This window comes from Coturnix japonica, chromosome 2 (genome assembly GCF_054131305.1).
Source record: "Coturnix japonica strain WE chromosome 2, WE-NBRP24, whole genome shotgun sequence".
Lineage (NCBI taxonomy): Eukaryota > Metazoa > Chordata > Aves > Galliformes > Phasianidae > Coturnix > Coturnix japonica.
Genome location: NC_140664.1, coordinates 4,888,800 through 4,911,465, shown reverse-complemented (window position 1 = coordinate 4,911,465; position 22,666 = coordinate 4,888,800). Strand labels below are relative to the sequence as shown.

The window sequence follows — 22,666 nt, the reverse complement described above, 5'->3', positions numbered from 1 at the left end:
TACATAGTGTTAAAACACAAAATAGGAAATAATTATTATTCAAAATAGTTTACATTATGTGTTACCAGCTTAACTTGGTCACCACTTGTGGAAATGGAAGGAAGGGATGCCATCCAAAGGGACTTGGACAAGCTTGAAAAGTGGACCCACAAGGACCTAATCATATTCAACAAGGTCAAGTGCAGTGTTGGACTTGGGCTAGAGCAATTCCAAGTATGTACACAGACTGGGAGAGGAATTCCTTGAGAGCACCCCTACAGAGAAGGACTTGGGGGTTTTGATGAATGAAAAGCTGGATGTGAGCCAGCAGTGTGCACTTACAGCTTACAAGGCCAACAGTATCCTGTGCTTCATCAACAGAGGGGTGGCAGCAAGGAGAGGGAAGGGATTGTTTCCCTCTACTCTGTCCTTGTGAATTCCTCATCTGAAGTGCTGTGCCCAGGCTTGAGGCCCCCAGTGAAAAAAAGGAAGTGGAGTTGTTGGGAGAGGGTCCAGAGAAGACCCACAAAGATGCTCAGAGTGCTAAAGAACTTCTCCTATGAAGAAGGGCTAAGGGAGTTGGGCTTGTTTATCCTCAAGAAGAGAAGGCTGCAGAAAGGACTTACTGCAGCCTTCCAGTAGTTGAAGGGAGGTTATAAACAGAAGGGAGACCAACTTTTCATGGACAGTTAGTGATGGGACAAGGAAGGATGGTTTTAAGTACAAGAAGGGAGATTTAGATTAGAATTAGGAGAAAATGTTTTACTCTGAGAGTGGTTAGGCACTGGCACAGGTTTCCTAGAGTAGCTGTGGATGCCCCATGCCTGGAGGTGTTCAAGACCAGGTTGGATGGGGCCCTGTGCAGCCTCATCTAGCGGTTGGCAATCCTGTCTGTGGCAGGGGCTTGGAACTAGATCATTTTTAAGGTCCTTTCCAACCTTAGCTATTCTATGATTCTATGATCCTAATTTGAAATATCATTTTGTCAAGGTGGGAAGTGAGAGTGATGGAAAAAAAAGCATCATGGAATTACTGCCTTCAGAAGACTGCTTCTTTGGTAAGTTGTTGCACACACAAAGGCAGAGCAGGACATAAAAGAGATTATGAAACCCACCTCAGGAACAGTGTAGCTAATGTGAGTTAAGGTCTGAGCATCTTTGCTGGAGATCCAAGCACAGTAGGCATCTGCCAGGCAAGACCATTATAAGGTACTGCTTAATCAACCTATCCGTCACTGTTCAGTAATCTAAGAAATGTCAAGAAATGCCCTCCTTTGGGATGGTCTGAAGACTGCATACCTTCCATATTCTTACTTTTAATTGTTTTTTTATACTGTTTAAGCGGTTGCTGTTTTCTAGGTTATAGCCTAGCTTCATGCCACAACACTTACAAATCAAACTTAGCAGCAATTATGGAACTTGGTATTCTAATGAAAAAGAGTACCGAAAAGCTCGAATCCAGGAAAAAACACTGCCCATGACCCATTAAACAACTACAAATTGCTCTGAAATCTCTGCTCCTTGAATAAGAACAGCTATATTCTATTCCAAAGCATTTAATTCTGGTTAAGACACAACCCATGTTAAAACAAGTCTACATAGTGAGGCTGATAATCCAAGCTTGCCCAAAGCATAACTGTCTGGGCTTGTAAAATCCACTGTGAAAATTACGTTAGCTTCCTTTGTGAGAACATTTTGAGTAAATTCCTTTGGTATACGTTAATTTATTCTCATTAGTTTTTAAGCAAGAACAGAATATTCTATGCTTGTTCAAAATGTACCTGTTCTGCTTTCCTTTTCCGTGAACCACTCTGCAATAGCAGAATATTTCTGGCTCTTGTTCTTATCTACTTCTGAAAAGTTTGTGAGCAAATGAATGCCTTAGAAATCTTCACTTCAAGAATTACCACCTAAATGTACTCCAGTGGCAGTGATGGAGGATGATACAGAAGCTACTAGTATTGACGCCGGAGAAAAGTACAATTTCTATTGTGCCAACTGCATCAGAGAGAAAATATATCATGAAAGCCATAAGATGATAGAAAAACAGACAGAAACAGGCAGTCAGGAAAACAATGCAAAGAACTGCAAATAATGCCAATAAATGCAGAATGCAATGATTGCTTTAAGCGTTAGCTTTTCTGTGGTGTTTGAAAAATATTGGTGGTATTGACCCCAAATCAAAGTAAGCATAAAGTTGTTCCATTAGCTGCCAACATCTATCTGATAAACCCTCATTTTGAAAACTGTGCCCAGTTTTGGGAAACATGATATAAGAAGTACATAAAACTAAGAGAGAGAGTCAAAGAGGGAATTATGAAGAAGATATGGAGAAGGGTCTAGAAGTGTGTGACAAGCAGCTTAGATCACTTGGTTTGTTCAGCCTTCAGTTGAATTTGGCCATGTTCTGCAAAACTAGATCCTGACACTGCATACTGTATTTTGTCCATCTGTTCTTTAAAATTTCATCCGGTGTTTACTCTGCCAAAGAAAACAGCCTAAAAACTCAACAACTTCAAAACAAACAAAACATTCCTGACAATATCCCTGCTAAATAGACTTAAATAAATCACCCTTTAAAATGAATGTGTCCTGTGTAATGTTCTTTTTAGTGGATAGATTTCTCCTGTAATTACAGTGTATTACTTTTTAAATGCACTTTACAACAAGAGAAAGGAAAATTACTTGAGAAAAACAAACACAAATTAAATAAGGTTCATGCCAATTCATTATTCTAATTCAAAGAACAATTTGAGAGTAACCACTTGCAGTGTACCAAATCCATCTAATATCAAAAGGCATCAATTGGATTTTATGCTCTGTTATACACAGTTATTGGTATTTGTTTTGTATTAATGTAATTTCAGAAGCTATGTAAACTGTGTAAAATATTCAACAATAGCACTAACAATTGGTAAATTAGACCCTTTACATTTAATATAATTCAAAACAGCATTTCATAATTCAGATTCAAATTCAAATGCTTGTCAAGAATTCTAAGATACTAAGAAACTGCTGCAGACTACATAGATGAGTTTGTAATTTCCAGTAGTTCTTCACCAGCAGACAGTATTATCTTCTAGTAAAGATACAGTTATCTGCTTGGAACAGAGTAATAAAAGTCAGCATCCCATGAATGCAGTATCTGAGAGCATAGTGTCTGCCTATTCATTTTCATGCCTGCATTTGTCACCTAACATATTAATTTTGGTATAGCTTCAAAAACAATGAGAATGGGGATTTTGCATATTTACCATGGAGAATGCTTTTCATGATAGTTCTTGTGAGCTGGTAGTTGGAAACAAAATGATAGTTACTGAGCTTTAATCCCTGAGAAAGGATTAAAAGATTATTTCTGGTCATAAGAGATATGACTGAAGTATAGGGGCAGAAGCACACTCTCACATGTACAGGAAAACACATGACAAAGAAATATATTGATATTGTATAATAAATAATAATAAAAATTAAACAACAAAAAGTAGTTTATTCTGACCTTCCCTCCCACTCCATCAATACATTCTTGCTGAAATACCAGTAGGTTGGATGGGACCTGTGGTAACCTGATATATTTGGTGGTAACTCTCCCTACAGCAAGGATTTGGAGCTTGTTAATCTTTGAAGTCACTTCCAAACCAAACCATTCTATGACTTTATGATGTTTCATTACTCAAAACTCTTGAAATAAAAATAAAATCACTTTACTGTATTTACTTTTGACATACATGACACTAGCAACACTTATTGAAATGTGTCGAAAATGGGAAATAGCTGTTCATACATTATTGATGAGTCTCAGATTTTTCTTACTTTTTGTTTTGACAGGTTCACACTCAGCAGAATATCATACATTTTAAAAGTCCAAAACAGCAAAACAAAGTTTTCTTTCATTTTCAGGTGTCCTAGTTTGGTTTCAGTTGTGTTGTTTTTTGTTTGTTTGTTTGTTTGTTTTCTTCAGAATTTTACATTTAGAAGACATTTCACAGTTTTTGAATTACATTACAGTAGAAACTAAGCAAAAATTTGAAGTCTCCTCAGCCTGTCTCCAATCTATTTCACATATCACCTTGAAAAGTGAATCTCTCCAAGGCCTCAAAGGTCAAATTACATCTTAACACATCAGTAGCAGTGTCTACTATTGTGACCACAATAGCTCTTCATGTGAAAGCAAACTATAAAAGCTCAGAAGTCTTAAGAAATTTCTGCTGATGATGGATAAGGAAGAAAACTCTTTCCTTCACCTGAGCTCTGAGGTTATACATCACTATAGGGAAAATTAAAGCCATAAAAATATTTCTTTAGCAGTAAATTAAACACTGATGTCTCAGGAAAGCTAGAGCAGGTGTCTGACAGGAGGCATACTTCTTCCAAGATGATCACTGAATCATCAGGAAAAAGAAAATTCATATGCTTTCCTTTCCATCTATTAGACATGCGTATGAAAATGACACATATTAATCCATATCTTCATCTTACAGTAGTTAAGAGTCTCGTTTAGAGGATAGTCACAAAGTACTCTGAGGTGTCCGTTGGCCAAGAAGTGGTACAGCAATACTGACAAATTATTTTACAGAAAAAAGTAGTGGTTGAGTTTTCAATCTATCTGAACATAATAGATTATCCAGAAAATAATAATAATAATAATAATAATAATAATAATAATAATAATAATAATAATAGTAAATAAATAAATAAACAAAACAAATAGACATCTGTATGAATATATAAAAAGCTGACTTTCACATGTAATTACAAAATATATATTTCTGAATTTACACGAACACACACATACAATGTAAATGCAGAGCTCCTTAACAAAATAACACAGTGAAAACATCAAAAAAGGCTTCAGTGCATTGCCATTTCTGATTAAGTAGAGTCCGTGCTGCTTATCGACAGATAAGGAAAGAAATCCACTCCTGTTGCTGTGATCAAACAAGGACCCCTGAGCTGAAGAACTGCCTTGTTATAACACATCACTGCAGGCAGCAGGCATAAAACCAGTCAGGTTCCAAAATGAAACTTGTTAGCAATATTTTTTTCTCTCTCCTACACATTATGTACACACTCACACATACAAGGGGTACTGTTCAGTAGCGTAATGAAATTGTGCCGCTAGAAATTGCATTGAAGACAACAGAATGTACAAGAAATGCTTTGATTCAACTTTGACAAATAGCAATAGGGAAGGACATGGGCAGCTGCTGCTGCAGTAGACATAGCCTTTTGTCAAGTAATTCACTCTAGCAGCTGGTGGAGGAATTTTGCCCTTTTCCCCACTGCTATGTACTGCCTGATCCTAAATGACAGAATAAATGGTAGTACTCAAATATTTTGTAGTGATTATTATTTGCTAACTATGAAGTGCATCAAAAATAAATCAGTAGCTTTTTTTTTTTTTTTTTTTTTTTCATTTTACACTTGAGGAAAATAATACTCAGAAAGATCATCTCTTTCCAGGTTCATGCAAAGAGAGAGAACTGAAGGGTGTTCTGAGTTTCCATAGTTGCTATTTTTTCTTCATATCAAGGAGTATGAATGCTTCAGACCTCAATGAATTGCATCCTTCACCCAGACATAACTGTTGCCTCCAAGGAGGGTGTATTTGTCTGGGCTTAGTGTGTCCCCAGGAATCCTTTTAGAGAAAAACTGTAGCTGAAGGGACCCAAGATGGAAGTGAAGATGTGTATATGGGAATGCATGTCCCACCTTGTGTCGTCCTCCCAGTGCCCCCTTCGGGAGGGCACAGCAAGGCTGTTTGGCAGTCAACTGACAACACTTTGCCACAGCATCTCTTTCTTGGGGACACATAGCTCAGCACTGCCAAGGTTAGCAGGAACCAGATCAACTACGTGAATCTCACTGAAGCAAGGAAAATAGCTGGGCAAATCCTAAAGGATATGAGCTGGCATCATTCTGCTTTAGCTTGGTGCCTGTTTGCTCAACAGGAAGAAGTTCTGGTTGAACACAGGCTTAGATGAGTCTTGATGCCTGAGAAGGACAGGAGTGGAAGTGGACTGATTTCTTGGCCTTCTATCTATACCTACGTGACTTTCTCTTTTGATTTTCCCCTAAAAATAGTTTAAACCGGTTCCCTTGCACGTGACATTTCTCTCATAGTGTTTGGCACAATATGTTATATGCTATAACTTGTATCATGCTTTATGCATCACAGAAATAGTCTCAGTGCTGCTTTCTGATGCACAGAGTTGGAGCAAATGTTCACTCTGAAATGCTCTTTATTTAACAAGAGCAATATTGATGACCACAGATTCCTATTTAGAAATGCCAGGCTCTATTAAATACTGCCAGTCACTGATAAAGAGAGAGTAACTTCAGGCCCAAATCTGTTCACGAGATTAGTGGGAATAATTGATTTTACAGTTTGAGGCTCAATTTGGGAAAAAAAGAACATGTTAAGTCAACTCAGAAAGAAATTACTTCTTTGTTCATAGTGAAATGAAATGAACGTTTCTTTCTTTCCAATGGCACTTTCAATAATTATTGCAATTTATCATATTACTGTGACATAACAAGTCAAGACTTGTCAGCTAACCGACCTCATACACCCTCTTAACAAACTAAAGATATTAATTAAAGCATTCCTTAAACTCCTCAGTTTCATAAAGCTAGACAGATTACCATGTGCCATTGCAATTTTTAAGCTGGGAATCACAGCAGGATGCAGAGAGGGTGTTCTGATGGAATATTTATTCCAACATACTGAAATAAATGTTTATCTCCCTGTTTCCCACCAATGTAGTGGACTGAACTCAGTGATTCAACCATTCTTTCCTAGCTCTGATCACGGAATTTGGGCTCTCTTGTTAAGAAAATGGTGTAATAATGGGATACAATATATAAGTAAACTGTTATGATGACATGAAATTTTTTGCATGTCATCTAGTTCTAAGAAAGAATCTAGAGCAATTACCCCATTGCTACTCCATTTAGGTTTTCAAATTTTATTTCCTCTTTTGTCATTCTGAAATTGTTCTAAAACTGTCTCAAAATTGTGCATCATGGTGTTAAAACATTTTATGATTTACACCTTTAAGGTGCTATATCATCCTTAACATCATTAACCCACCATTAAGCATAAGATCAACTCATTGGTCTCATTCAAGAACTCCACCTGTAGCAATCAATTTGATTTTTTTTTTCATTACTCCCACCTACTTGGCCCATGAAATAATTTTACAATGACTACTACCCAAAAATTGTTTTTCACTGTGTCCTTTTAATATCTGATCCCAAATCAAACTTTGAGTCTCAAAGGAGAGAAGGCAGATGGAGCCACCCGCACCCATGCAAACCTATTTACTTGACAGACTTTCCCACAATTCAGAGTGGAGATCTCCCTAATCAGAGAAGTTTCTGCATACAAGCTAATTAGCTTCTTCACAAACGGAGATAAAAAAATGAGAACAATCATAGCACTACTGACCTCTTCTTTAACTTGGAAACTTAACACCAAAAGCACTGTCAAAACATGGCTAAGGAGGAGATATTTATTTGTCATTTGTCAGTGATGAATTATTTCAACCATTATGAGTTCTTTTTTTTTTTTTTTTTTCTTAAAACATTCTAACATTTTGTTAGTAAGGCAGATTTTTTTGTCTTATTGTTTCTTTCAAGTCTGCCATACAACCACAGTTACCAAATCAGTTCCTGTGAGTCATAAGCAGGTGGGAAGCAGTCAAGACACTATTGATAGCATTAGTATTTTATTATTATTATTTGCAAATGTTCTTGCATACCCACTTCTTTCTGTTTGGTTCACAATCAACTTCCCTCAAAGATGTCTGGAAAATCTACTGTTTTGTATATGCTTTATCAAACTGGAGCAGAACTGAAGTTTAACAAGTCTATGTTTTGGAACCAGTTGTAGTCAAGTATTACAGACAAAAGAGTCGTAAGACAAGAAAAGAAATCCCAAATCTAAGCCTTGATAATTTCTGAAACTGCATGCCTTTAGGCAGTCTCGAAACACCCAAATACTGGTTCATGCTGCACCCTTCACAGTGTCCATGCTTTCCACAGATTGCCTGTAGGAACTGACAGCACTGTCACTTCTCTCAATTGTAGAAAATTCTACTAAGCTCAAAGAAACACCTTCCAGCAACATGTTATTCTGAATTTCTTATGGTCTATACAATTGGAGGAATAAAATAATCACTTTATTAGTTATTTTTTTCAGCTAAAATGAATTTTGTCCAACGTTATATAAAGAAAACAATAAACAGAAGCTTTTTGCAAAATACTGCTCCAAAGTTTGCTGTAAATCAGTTTCCATTCCTTTCTCATCTATATTGCTGAAGATAATTATGTGGCTCAGAGAGTTCCATCACTCACATAATTCAAGTTTTCCAAGAGACCAAATGAGGTCTATTGGATTTCTCTCACAGCAATGTTTCAGAACCTGTACTTTCTGGAGTGACACTTTATTTCAACCAATCACACAATGAAAGAATTGTTAGTGGTCCTGGTTACTAACCTTTTCTTTCTTGCAAACAGTCTATTCAAGAAATGCTCCACTCCAGACTATGTGTTGTATGGCTGATCTGTTTTCTTTGACAGTTGGGGTATGTGGTTTCTAAGGCAAGAAACAACTCGGTGCTTAATGCTGTCTGTGATTATTCTGCATTCTTGAAGTCTTTACTTCTGATATATTCAGGCAATGAATCATTTATAACTCTTTTACATGCATGTACACATACATCAAATTGCAAATGTAATTATAAAACAACATACAGCCCTTTTTTATCACTTCAGAAATCCACAATTTCTACATTATCACTGAAGTAAAAGTAACAGAAGCCTTCCTGAGTATGTTACTTAAAGACAATTATATCAATTTGCCATAATTTACTGCAACAAAACAGGGATTTTTTAATAACTGGAGCTGTATAAATTTGCATAAGTATTGTATTTTCACAGGTTTATTTTCCGAGGCCAGTACATATCTCCTATATTATGCATAGAACATATTCCATCCCTGAAGTCATTTGCCATCAAAGGCAATCAAATTTCATGAGCCATGAGTCTCTTACTGTTTGTTCTTCAGGCCATCATTTTATGTTTAAATGAAATACTTCCAGTCAGTTTAGTAGAAGAGAAAGGGGGGACTGGCTGACAGTTATGGAGAGTCAAACCGTATTTGTTTACAAGAAAGACACAATATGCAGAGCAGGAACAATACTCAGCACTGCTTTGAAGGAACCCCTCTGTCCCCTTTAGGCTTTCACTCTTGCCTCAGGCAAATGTCTGGCAATGTCAGGTAGATCTGACTCCAATGCAGACTGCTGGTACACGCAGACTGCTGCAAGACGTAACACAGTCTGTGAGATGGTCCTGATTTTTCATTTGGGACATCAGAGAACAGGCAGATCATGTCTCCACTTACCATGTGGCCTTCTCTTTTTCACTGAAAGTTTGGAAAGAAGGTTTGTGCCTGTCATAGAAGTACTGTAAGTTTATATGCATAGTATACATATTGAGCTTACCCTAGAAATACCTCTAGACCTAGATTCACACTTGGATACTCTTATGTCCCACTGCGTGAATGAACTCACGCACATATCTCAGTAACGCAAAGACCTGAAGCTATGGATTAGTTGCTGCAATGATATATTGCACTGTTACACTTTTCATTTTCCTGTTGTCTGCATTCTGCTTATCCCTCTTCATCCCAGTGTCCCAAATCTAGTGTCCACAGTGACAAAGCAACTTCCATTTTCAGCTCATTTCAAGCCAATTCTTAGTCAGAAGTTGAAAAATTTTTGTTGTAAGTCTACTAAAGGAAGTAGTAGAATTCAAGCAAAGAATAAGAATTCTTCGCTTGATGCTAATTCTGATGCCTCTTGAAAACCCTCCTGCTGAATTACGGACTTAGCATTTACAAAATAAATAAGTGGTATTGAGATTGGCATACACAGGTGCCATTGTGGAGATCAGACATCTGAAATGCAATCGTTGCAGCCACAATGGTAATTGTGACTAAAGTAGTAACAGATTTACTGGCTGAAGAATTTCTTTCCAGATATCAGGAACATTAAGTAGGAAGAACACAAGTGTCCAAGGCACATTTTGAAATGTACCTATTAGCTGTATTCAACTCAACTAGCATTTGTCATCAGACCATTTAGTGCAATTAAGTAATAAAGGCTTTCTCTAAAGCCACTTTGATTCACACAGGCTTGGAAAAAGAAATTGAACTCGACACTAAGCTAAGTGGGATGGGTTGCAAATAGAGCAGTTCTGATTTCAGGTCTTTTTCTCCAACTTCTTTGCCCTTCCTTGCTTGAAGCATTACCTAATTCTACCCAGTAACTGTTTTATTTTTTTTGCCATCTATAAAAACACTCCAGTATGTTCAGTAAACATAGGGTTAAATACAGCCAACTTTGTGGGATTTCATTCTTGTATTAAAGCACTTCTAGATTTTTTCTTATTTTGTCCATGAAGCTCTAAAAACACTATTTGACTAAAACTTTGACAACGGCTATTACTGGAAAGACTTGTGAATCACTGACCCATCTCTTTTCACTCAGTCCATTTCTTTCCGTTAGTCAGATTATTGAAACTTGTCAGATAATTTGTAAGATATTGGAGCAGAAACAGTTCCTGGACATAAGCTGATGCTGTGGGGACTGCATTTCTAAGTCCTCTCAAGCACTGCACCAGAACTTATAATTCATATTTGCTGTGCAACAATTTGTAGGTCATTATGACTGGCATGCTGGCTTTGAACAGCGGTACAAGCTTTTGTTGTCACTTGAAGATTTGTTTCCACAAAATATAACAATGTGGTTGGAAAAAGAGAGAATCTCTCTTCTCATTCCCCAGTCCCTGAGCTGCTGTCTAAACTCTTGCCAACAGCAAAGAGTTTCCCTCCAGATGATAGATCTCAGCTGTGCTACTGTTGGCATCTGTGTTACTGTTGGAAATGCCATCACCTCAGAATCTATGAGACTTGATTCAGTCTCCTTTCAAGAACTCTCTCACCATCAGTCAGTGGGAATTATTGCAGTGTTCTTTAGGGCACATGAAGATAATTCTTCAACAAAGAACCACTGGGAAAAATATTGAGAAGAAAGAAAAATTGAATCATAGAGTGCTCGACCAAAGGAAGTGAGCAACCAAGTCCACATCCCAAAGTGAAGAGTAGAAAGGATTTTTCTGCTGCTTCTGCACTCCATTTAACGACAGAAAGAAAGAAATATCTGTTCCAATCCCTCTTCTATAAGCTTCCTCAAAAATCAATTCTGCAATCTCTAGAAAGGGAAAGTTTTAACTGCAAAAATATCAGTCAAATAAATAACAGTACAAGCCATGTCAGTGGATTTCAGCCCCAAAATAAGAAATTATGGTGATGTTAGACAATTAATTGAATCAGGACATAACTGTAATGATAGCTACAAAAGAGAAGGAAATTCTATGTGAGGAGTATGACTTATTGCTTTTTGCACAATCACCCTAAATTAGTTGTATAAATAATAATTTCAGTTGCACAAGTCAAGGTGTGATTGACTTTCACAGACACATGTAGAGAAACAGGGATATTTGTAAACAGATTGTAGCATTTTGACTTTTTTACAACACATACATATTGTAGAAAAAACTGTAAGAAATGAAAGTATGAAAATTGGAACTTCTATGAAAATTCCATTCATTTTCAGAAATGAACCAAATATAAGCAGTTCCTAAGGAGACTCCAGAAGACTCCATCACAAAACTAAAGATTTTCAGGAATCTTCAGATTATTTCATGACAGTGAAACCAAAATGAGAATATTGTTAAATTTTTTTAACACATTTTACACCTAATGCCAATTTATTCCCAGTTTTTAACTCAAAATGCAGATCATTGCTTTGCTGTACACTGCATAGGTCAGGTCAAAAACTAAGAACCATAAAAAAGAAATATGTCAATGATTAAAGAAACCAGTTATCATCAGATTATTAGTTAGCATGTTTTCTGCTAGAACTATGAAATCATTTACAGTACTTTTTAAATATGAGCCATTTATCTTCAGGCAACTAAAGATTAAAGACTTCATCAGTGATTATCACAAATGGTGCCCTGAGCACACTGATTAAAGATACTTGTCATTATACCTTACAAAGAACAGTATACCAGTTCTTTTTATATTAGAAAAATTATGTACTGGATGTCTGCTGGAGTCCCAATCACAACTAATCCCAATTTGCATAAGAAAGACACTGAAAGAGTCCTAATCCTTTATCACTGCCCATTAAAAATGGATGCTGAAGCATGAGAGATGTCTCTTTCCTTCCATTTTCTTCCTTCTCTTTTTTCCTTTCTATGTCTTTCTTATATCACATCATTTCATGCTGCCCTGAGAAAAGTAGCAAGCAAAACAAGCTAGAAAGATGGTTGCTAAGCAGAAAAAAAATACAAAGATATGTAAAAGGAAGATCTAGAATATAGTTCCTATGCATAGAAGGAATGGAAAGTAAAATATATGTATTCCTCTTCCTGAAAATAAGCTGAGCTTTCAGGACACACTGCAATTCCCATGATGGATATCATGTGGGTTATTCTCTGATGATAACCTGCCTTGATCTGAAAAAAATGACATGTAGTAGCTTAATAGCACTAAGTAGAAAAACGTAAGAACAAACTGCAACTTCCATGTAACATAAAAGCATGGGGTTTGGTGTTTTGTTTCAGGTATTATACTGAAATAACCTCATTTTTTTCATATATTGCTAGGAAGAAGAAAGTATTAGCAAATTGTCCGTGGGAAATAATTCTGTAATTTTATATAAATGACACTCCCAGTTCTTGTATTAATCCAGACATAAACTTTAATTCTTCTGGGATAGCTACATCAATGCTAGGTAGAAGAGGAACACTTCTCATCAGCCATTGATGCCTCATTAGTGGGAAATCATCTGATTAATCAGTTTGATTACCTACAAGTCAACTTATCTGCAGTACAACTGCTAGCCAAATGAAAATAAGATTACTGTGAGTACAGCTTATTAATAACCTGCATTATGTCTTGATTATAACACAGCAGGCATGTGATGCACAATATTACAAAGTCATAAAAACATCCTGATAGCAGTGAATATGGAAGAGGTGTGTGGTGGTAAGGTAGAAAACTGTGTGAGTGCCAATTTAGTTTTCAGTTTTTCGTCCAGATAATTTTCAGATCTGCAAGGAAAAATTTATTTTTATTCTTTTGTAGGTGTAGGACCTGCAGATATTTTTCCCTGTCTGGTTTTTATGGCTGCTCAGATCACATGAAAGCATGAGTCTGTGTGGTGTTCTGAGACATTCAAACAACATCCAAACATCCAAAACAACACCTTAAACGTGGGAAGAAACAATTTACCAGTCACCACTGGGAATTGAAATGTCCTTAGAGAAACCAGCCACCCACAGTTCATGGATCTGCTTTATGCCACAAGACCTCCCAAGTCTTTTTGAATATTGTTAATCCCCACTGATATGTATATACCATCTAAGCATAGTTTATAAATTGAAGAGATTCTTAGAAAGTAATAACATATTTTCTTATTTTGCAGATTATCCTCTGCTGATTTTTTTGCCAGAAAAACATATTATTTCATATTTATCTAACAGCAAAGGGCACTAATCAACAAGAAATAGCTTTGGTGTCATAACTGTTCTTGAAAGGAAAAACGTTGTACAGAAATAAAACAAAATCACTTTGTCATGGTTGAAGAAACTCCCTGTGTACAGGTAGAGAGAAAATATTAGAGAGATATGGACAAAGGGATGGAGGAAGTTCAGATCCCTGTTTCCTGCGTAGGACAAGAGTGGAAATCTTAAAACAACGACAACAACATAAAAACACACCAGGGCTTAGACAGGTTCAATTATTATAACTTAAACTATTATAACTTTTCTGCTGAGCTGAGAGAGGAGGATACACTCAGTGGTGTTCAGAAGTCACTTGTGGAGAGCGAGGGAAATTACACAGATACAGTCCAGAGCTGCTGGCATTTAATTAACCTCCATGTGTATAAGCCAGAAGTACAGAACAAGGAGCCTTCAGGATCTATCAACTCAGCAGTGCGAATGCAGAAGTTTAACACTGTAAATGGTGAGAGGAGCTGATGATAGATATGAATTTTCTTTGGAAATGAAGCTAGTAATGTGTACTGTTATTAAAGAAAAGCAAATTTAGTAAAATTGAGTTTCATGAGGAACAGAAAGGTAAAACTGCTTGTATGACCTAGAGTTGATATATCAAGATAAGAACCATCTACTTCATATTCGGGAGGTGCTTGGTGGCATGACATCAGATTTTTAGAACAATTCAAGCTTTTCTCAGAGCTCAGCACTAATATAAATCCAGACACTGGAGCTCAATGTTCGTATCTTGTCTGAACCATAACTCTAGTCATCTACTGAGTATGATAACACTAATGAGGAGAAAACTGACTTTTGTGAGCAAGTCTGCTTTGCAATAGTAGAGAATTTATGAAGCTTATGAAATTGGATACATTATTGAGTTAATAAGATCTTCAGAGATACTGAAGTACCCACTTGCCGAGGTTTTAAACTATACAGCTCCTGGTCTTGAGGAAGAGTGTGCAATAAAAATGATTTAAAACTCCTACCTATTACAAACTACCACTCACATGGAGGTATTCCTGAATATTAATTGTGCTGCAGATGGTAGAGAGGAAAGCTCTTTTTTGTTTACTGACAGGAGATAGACCTCAAACACTGGAAAATCCCCATTGTTCACAGCATGTCAGAGAACTGAACTAGCAGACTGAGTTGTCTACAGTCAGCATCAGAGAGAAAGCAGTTGGCCAGCAGGTGCCTCCTAAGGTCATAGAACCAGAGACTTCTCAGATCAAGGACAACACAGAAATGCATATAATCAGCAGAACTGATTATGGAGATGAAAACAAAACAAAACAAAACATGAAAACTGGTATATAAAAAATAAATAAATGAATAAAAAATACCACATTTTCCTGCATTATAGGCCATAAAAAAGAATTATCTGAAGCCTCCTTACCATTCATAACAGCAGGGATTTTTCCATGCCCTGCTGCTCAGTAAAGTGCTTATTTCTCTTAGAAGACAAGATATGCTAATTGTTATAGCATAGACTTCAACTGGTTGTATCAAACCATAGCATTTTACAACTAAAGAAAAAAATGTACTGGTAGATCTTGAACTTAGGTATCTAAGAATTACTGACTTGGACACCAGACAGTGTCCAACCAAGAATACATAAAAAGGTACAGAAAACTCAGCTCAGGTTTTTCTCTAATAAGGATCTGTTCTCATGACCACTGACAGTTGCTGCATAACTCCTGGATGCTGGACACATCTATAGTCCAGATGAAGTTATCTTTTATACATGCACTCCAACAGCCTTGAAGAGAATCTATAAACTTTTAAAGGGATATAAATGCAATTCAGTATAAAGCACTGCAGCACTGCAAAAAATATTACTCCTCATTCTTTAATTAGCTATGGCTTGATATGAGCTTCAACATAAAACAGTCATAAGGCCCTCAGTTGGTGTCAGGCTTACCTTATCAGAGTAGTTCCTTTCCTACCTCATAATTTGTACTTTTTATATTGCGCTAGGAGAAGTAATCTTCACTTATTATCATAAATCATGTATAGCATATGCAAAATCCATAGTCATAGGCTATCACAGTCTATTAAGTTAAAATGTTCAGATCAAGAACAGATATCATGACTTATATAGGTTCCTCAAGCTAAGCAAATGCACACCTGGCCATGCAGAGATGCAGTGTGCAACATTATATTTCTAATTGATCAGTTTGATGCTCAGACAACCTGCAGCTTAGCAGAGAGCTAAAGACTATTCATGATAGAGTACTTGATAGGTCATCTGCTAGGAGAATAATTACAAAAAAAAAGGTCTGTAATCAAAGAAGATTAGTCAATCAAAGTGGATAGAAAAAGGTATTTGCACCTGAGGCAAATATTTGGTAAGGAAATAAAGTTTCCTAATCAACAACAGAGATTTATCTGCAGAAAATGAAAAATAGGGGCTGGGGGTTAGTCTTTACATTTATCTTCTTAAAACAGAGATTTGTCCAGAGGATAATGAAAAGTAGGAACCATTCTCCAAATAAGCCTCTCTCTTCTGATGTAGAGACATACAGGGATTAGTTTTTAAAGATAAACAGTTATATAAATTTATATTTTGGGACTCTCTACTAGAGAAGCAGAGGTCAATTTGTTTGCCAGCAGCATACAGTAACCCAACAGCTCCAACAACAGCTTCAGGCCAAATATTCTCTCAGTTTCTATTAATTCCCTGACAGTTCTCCTGCACCAACTGCATGAGGTTAGTATATTATTAATACTTAGGTAGAAGAGAATACTTTTGACAGAAAGTTTGAGGGAAGCTGAGGGCAACATTTTAATCAGAACCCCTGAATTTAGGTTTCCTAACAATGAGATGATGCCAGTGTTCTAGGCTGAGGCTCTAGATCTGACAAAATATTTTTGACAAAAACAAGCAAGCAAGCAAGCAAAACACTGCAAAGCTAGCACTTTCCTGACAAACAAACAAACAAAATCCAGTTATTATTTCAAATAGACAACTGTTCTAAAAGCTGCACAACAATCTCTGTCCATCATCTACAGTGAATAGCAAGATCAAAGGCATGCACTAACTATGGAACCTGCCTTGAGTAATGCAAGGTACATAACACCCCTTCAACAACACACACACAGTACTCATTCCTCAGTGTTTCAGACACTAGCCCTTCCAACTTCCTTCTTGCCACCAGCTTTGCCCTACTGCTAATCAGAACATTGTTAGTAATTACTCAAGGCCTCTGGTTGGTAAATATAAGATCTGAAAACAAGGATCTTTTACTGAATAATTAATTTCACCCTAAAGCAGACATCTGGTCAAGTGAATACAACCCTGAAAGTTAATTGGTAATCAGGGGAATATCCATACTTCCTGAACTTTTCTGAGAGTGGTCAGAACACCCAGTAGCTGTGAATGCAAATGCCAGGTAGTTCACAGAGAAACGAAAGATTCTTCAAAAGAACTCCCTATACTAGTGACATAAACAAGAACATTATTTTCAATACAACATGAACATTTTGTGTGACTAAATAGAACTATTATTGTCCATCCTTCTTACCTCTGATGAAGTGGGTTTGCAGTAGCCAGCTCCAAACACAAGATTTTCTAAGGACATACTGGATTGGTCTGGTCCTGTATCCAAGTTGCCTTTGCCAAGCCATGAACCTTTCCCTGGACGAGCAAAACTAAATGAAATAAATAAATAAATAAATAAATAAATAAATAAATAAAATAATCAGAGTAGTTTTGTTAAAGAAACATTTCCTCACTCAAGAAGAAAATACTTGCAGTATTTCTTTATTTGGCTATTTATTTCAAGTCGATGTCATAAGTCCATACACCATGTTTCCCTTAGAAATGAACACTGTTCAATATGCACTAGATAAAACTTTGTGAGTGGGGATTTCTTCCTTGGCATTCAGTCCACTGGTTTGGAAGTTATTTTTCTTTCAGTCCTGCGTCTGCTCTCTTACATGTCCTTTTCTAGCCTTACATCTCAACAGGACAATCTTTTCGTTTATCGACATAAATTCAGTTCATCAGCTTGCATCTTGATTCATGAGGCATTTTTCTGGTGTTAATCATATCACTCTTCTTGTTTAAATTGTGTATGATTCCTGTCTTATAGGATGAATTTCTTAATAATGAAAAGTCATGTCTGGAGTTCAGCACTGTATGCACTGGAGTCCTGATGCATAACAGGGGAACATACTCTGGATTTATCTGACCAAATGTCTTCATCTCCACTAATGATGTAGACTGGAGAGGAATGGACATATCCAGGGTGTGAGTCATCTCTTTCTGAATTGGTCCTATCAAAGAGGTCAGATGAACTTAATTCCAAAGCACTTAATTGTTATTGTGGACTATAAAGAGAGGTAAGGATTACTGCCTCATAAACAACTAAAATTAGGTGAGATAAACACTGCTAGTATGTGCTGTACATAAACTACATCAAGATTTGGAGAGAAATCAGGCTACTCGTGGAGAATGCATTGAGGGGAAAAAAAATATCTGAGTCTAAATACTAATGCAAGAAACCACAAGTAATCTTAAAAAGCACACAGGTAAAGGTGGAATTGAAATAATTTATTGCAAGAAGAAAAAAATTACATCATATTTGCTGTTCATATTCAGTGCAGGTGTCATGTCACCAAGCTTGTGCTACACCTTTCAGACAAAGATCACCATTCACCATCAAATGGTATCCCAAATTACCTCCTGTGAGGGATAGCACAAAAAACATTTTCCAACTATAAACTGAAAGAAACAAAGGCAAAAGGGCAAAGCCATCCACTCTGTCAAAACATTCAAATTTGAGCATATTCCCCCATATTCAGTGTTTATCATAAGGCTATGTCGGTTCAGATCAGCCATAATTCATGTATCTCCACACTTTATTCAGTTTTTAAGGATAGGCTTGAGTGCTGGCTGCATGACAGAAACACAGGACAAATGAAAGAATCATAGAATCATAGAATCATTAAGGTTGAAAAGGATCTTGAAGGTCATCTAATCCAACCATCAACTCATCCCCATCATGTCCACTACATCTCTCAGTGTCACATCTATCCCTTTCTTGAACACCTCAAGGGATGGTGAATGCTCCACCTCCCTGGGTAGCCTGTTCCAATGCCTCACCACTCTTTCTGAGAAGAAATATTTCCTAATACACAACATGAACCTCCCCTGGCACAACTTAAAGCCTCTTATCCTATCACCATTACTGGCAAGGAGAAGGTGTTTATGCTATTAAGATAAGACAAAAGATTGGAGTAGAAATACTTGTTATCAACCAAATAATAGATGAGGTTCTGATGTGCAAGAAAACACAGTAATGTGCAACAACAGAAAACAAATTTCAAGTAAAATCAGGAAAACAAAAAATTTAGGTTAATCACAAATTCCTACTTCCCCTCTAATCCTAAACTGCTGATTTTTGTATATCCCACAGTAGTCATACACTAGCAAAAAGAATGTTACATGAGGGGGAGGATGGTGTAGAAAGAAGTCTTTGCGTATATCTGGCCTCGTTAATGCTTATTAATTGACACGATCCAACAAATTGCTAGCTTGCTGCTTCTAAGCAGCAGGAAGTCTTTCCTTACATTTAAGATGCAAATAAATAAAATAAAGCAATTACAAAGAGCCAAAAGATAAACGGTGCTCTGAATAATTTCAGCTGTTATTGGATGGTGATGTCTGCTCTGGTCTGTTGGAAAGGCTCAAGAAGCAGAAATAAAAAATGATTGCTGTGGTAACAGAGACAAGCTTAAATAAATGTCGCCTACCCACCAAATACTCATTTGAATATTAGCAAAGCTTTCAAAGGTTTTAAGGGAGAGAAAAGCACTTTTTAATGCTTTTTTATTTAACTTTTGCATTTACAGCTGAGAAGGGATTTTAATCTGCTGGTTTTATGGAAATTGACTTCACATAGCACTGTAAAACAGAAACCTTTTTCAGGAAACCTGCCAAAATGTCATCTGTCTGTTGAAGCAAAGTTTAACTGGGTGTCTTACAGATTGCTGAGGTTCCCCTAATGCCTTCTGAAGCACATAATTCTGTGATTATAGAAGCAGACATTGACAGAATATTCTGAGTTGGAAGGGATCCACGAGGATTATCAAGTCCAGTTTCTAGCTCTGCACAGGAGCATTCAAAATCAAACACTGTATCTGACAGCACTGTTCAAACACTCCTTGAACTCCATCAGCTGCACTGCCTGTTCCATGCCCACCATCCTCAGATGAAGAACCTTTCCCTAACCCCCACCAGATCCTCCCCTGACACAGCTCTATGTTGTTTCCTCAAGTACTGCTGTTGTCATCAGAGAGCAGAGTTCAGTGCTGTCCCTCTGCTCCCCTCCTGAGGAAGATGTAACTTACATTTTTTGGTCCCCAAAATGGAGTTTTGAACTGAAAAAAAAGGTTTTGCACGAACCTAGAATGACATTTTGGCTTATGAAATCATAGCATCATGGAATCACAAGGTTGGAAAGGACCTATGAGATCATCTGGTCCAACCATCCTCCCATTACCACTGCTACCACAAGCCACTAGACCATATCTCATAGCAATATCTGGTTCATTTGAGACATCAAATTCTGTTTTCTGAATTTATTTATTTTTTCCCATTATGCCCATCTGTATAAATCTCAAGCCTTGGTTATTTATGTGCCCTTCTGAAGTATCTGTTTAGCAGAATTGTTCTAACACCAACATTTAGCACCCCATCCTGTATGCTAACATTAGTTTTTATTCATAGAGAAGATAAAAAAGAGAAAATAGTTCAGACATGCTTGCCAGAGAATGTGTGCAGAATTACTACTATTTTCAGTGAAATAAACAATTTATACTGGCTGTTGTTGAATTGTTCTTCTCATGGTTTCAATCCTGAGAGTCTTCATGCATCCAAAGAGTCTCACAGTCGCTACAGCAGCCATCTACGGCCATGTGCAGTAATAAACTCTCCTTGAAAAGCTGAGATTTTTACATAATGAGACCTGTAGGCTACTAGCAGCCAAAATTCAAGAACTTTCTGACTCTGAGGTTATGTTTATGCAATTATGTCTGCAGTCGTGGTTATTTTACACAACTTTGAGTCCATGTCTTTCTGATTTATACTTTTAGTCTGTACAGAATATTGTGGAAATAACTGCATCCTGTAGTATGTGCTAGACTTTCTGTTCATTTTCAACCTGCTGTTGCAGTATTGAATGTGGCACCTTCTAGTTCTTGTACTGCACAATGTCTTAAGTAGTCATTCCTTAGTTTTTATCTTTGCTGGACCAGTATTTAACATATAAATGAGATAACACTTCCCTACCACAAGAAATAGATTGTCATTGATAAATATTAATTCAGATCTGTTATTGAAGTAAGTCAGAATAAATGCTGGAGGATATATTAATAAAATAAAATAAAATATTCCTTCCTCTATTAAGCTGATAGAAAAATTTAAAATTTTTAATTCACATTTTTCAAGATGAAAATCTTTTTTCTTCGGTAAGCAAAATGTAAGTTACATTAGAATTGGGGGGAAATGATAACAGATAAGATTCCAAATCTTATTTGCAAAAAATGATCGTGCATTATATGAAAAGGTAAAACTAGAAAAATGGAAAGTAATACAAAACAAATCAAACAACAACAAAACCTTCACGTTTCCAATTACAAGAAATAAGTCTTGTGACTGTACCATAATGGAAGTTCAGGATGGGAACTTGTTTCCTATTTAGGCAGATTCTATATAGAAGTTGCTCCACCTTTTTCCCTCATTCCCTTATAAACAAACTAGTATTGATTTCAAAACTGAAAAATGTTATATCCAGAAAGATAAAGATATACCCAAGTATAACAGACCTCAGAACCAAACTCTTACACTCTCCACTGGCAGCACCTCTTGGCATTTGACCAGAAACTTCTTTCTTCCTCCCACAGATAGGAAAACACGCAGTGCAGCTGATCTTAGCTCAAAACATTAATATAGTTCTCAACAAATTACTATTGTAATTGCTTTTTAGAATAATAGGTGGATATTTACAAGTTGTGTTCCCCTAGACTTCCTCTTACACAAGGATTTTCACTAAAGTTCTAATGAGTGACTGCAAAATGCTTTCAGCTTCTTGATTAAGAAGACTCTTAAGAATTATTAAAATAGAATTTCCTAACAGAAAACAAAGTTCTCCCTAGATCCCAGACAGAGCCAGGGTGGAATCCAGATTGCAGTCTGCAGTGATTCTAATTGCTGGAAAATATTAAGTTGCCCTGAACATAGCTTGTCTTCCTATAAAATTTGAAATCAGACAAAGTCAGCTGGTAACAATTATTAATGTTTGTTTGTTTGTTTTTAATTAGAGTTTGACTCATAAATAGTTATTTCCTTATGTGATTTCTTGGCTTGTAGGTCAGGAGAATAGAATATCAAAACAGAGCTTTTTTTTTTTTTTTTTTTTTTTTTTTTAAATAAATATTTTCTGGAAGGAATATTTCTTTCCCACATAAATACACAATTTTCTTTCTACCGATTACATCAGTTGCAAATGAGGGAGAGGAAAATTAAGTCATTACCTTTGCTACCCAGGATTAATTCTGTGGCAGTTTCAGACATAAGCTGCCCATAAGTAGGAGCCAGCTACACTCAGGATTGTAGGAAAACTGACCCAGCACCCAGATTCCATGTGCACAGGAAGACATAGTATATAGTGTGTACATCACGCAGATATGTCACTGGTGGTAGTTTGGAGGAACACAGAATGTCTAGGCATAAAAGGATTTTGGTAAGATAAAATACTCAAGGATGGCCAGGGCTGTCCTGATTCATCACTGCAGTATAGCTGGGTTGAATAAGGTCAGGGCTGAAACCTTTAAATACCCAGAGTTCCTTTGGTTCTGCTTCTTATTCCCTCAGCAGCAAACTCGGGGCACTAAAATATCAGCATACTGATCTTGGTTTCAGCACTTACAGAATGTTGATGCTTGTTTGAGAGTTTATTCACAAACTGTATTTTTTCTAACAAACAGCAGAGTAAGCCTACTCCTCTTGGGAAGGAGTGGTCCAAAGGTCATTGGAATTAATGAAGCAC

At 36.6% G+C, this 22,666-nt stretch overlaps 1 protein-coding gene across 2 annotated transcripts in view; it reads right to left on the bottom strand.

The window, feature by feature from the left end:
• Positions 1 to 22,666, bottom strand: part of FAM135B (family with sequence similarity 135 member B) — a 178,793-nt gene that overhangs the window by 30,373 nt on the left and 125,754 nt on the right. For both annotated transcript variants that reach the window (XM_015856404.3, XM_015856405.3), the window contains one exon: positions 17,138 to 17,264. In XM_015856404.3, coding sequence (XP_015711890.2) covers positions 17,138 to 17,264 — 127 coding nt within the window. The remainder of the gene's footprint in view (positions 1 to 17,137; positions 17,265 to 22,666) is intronic.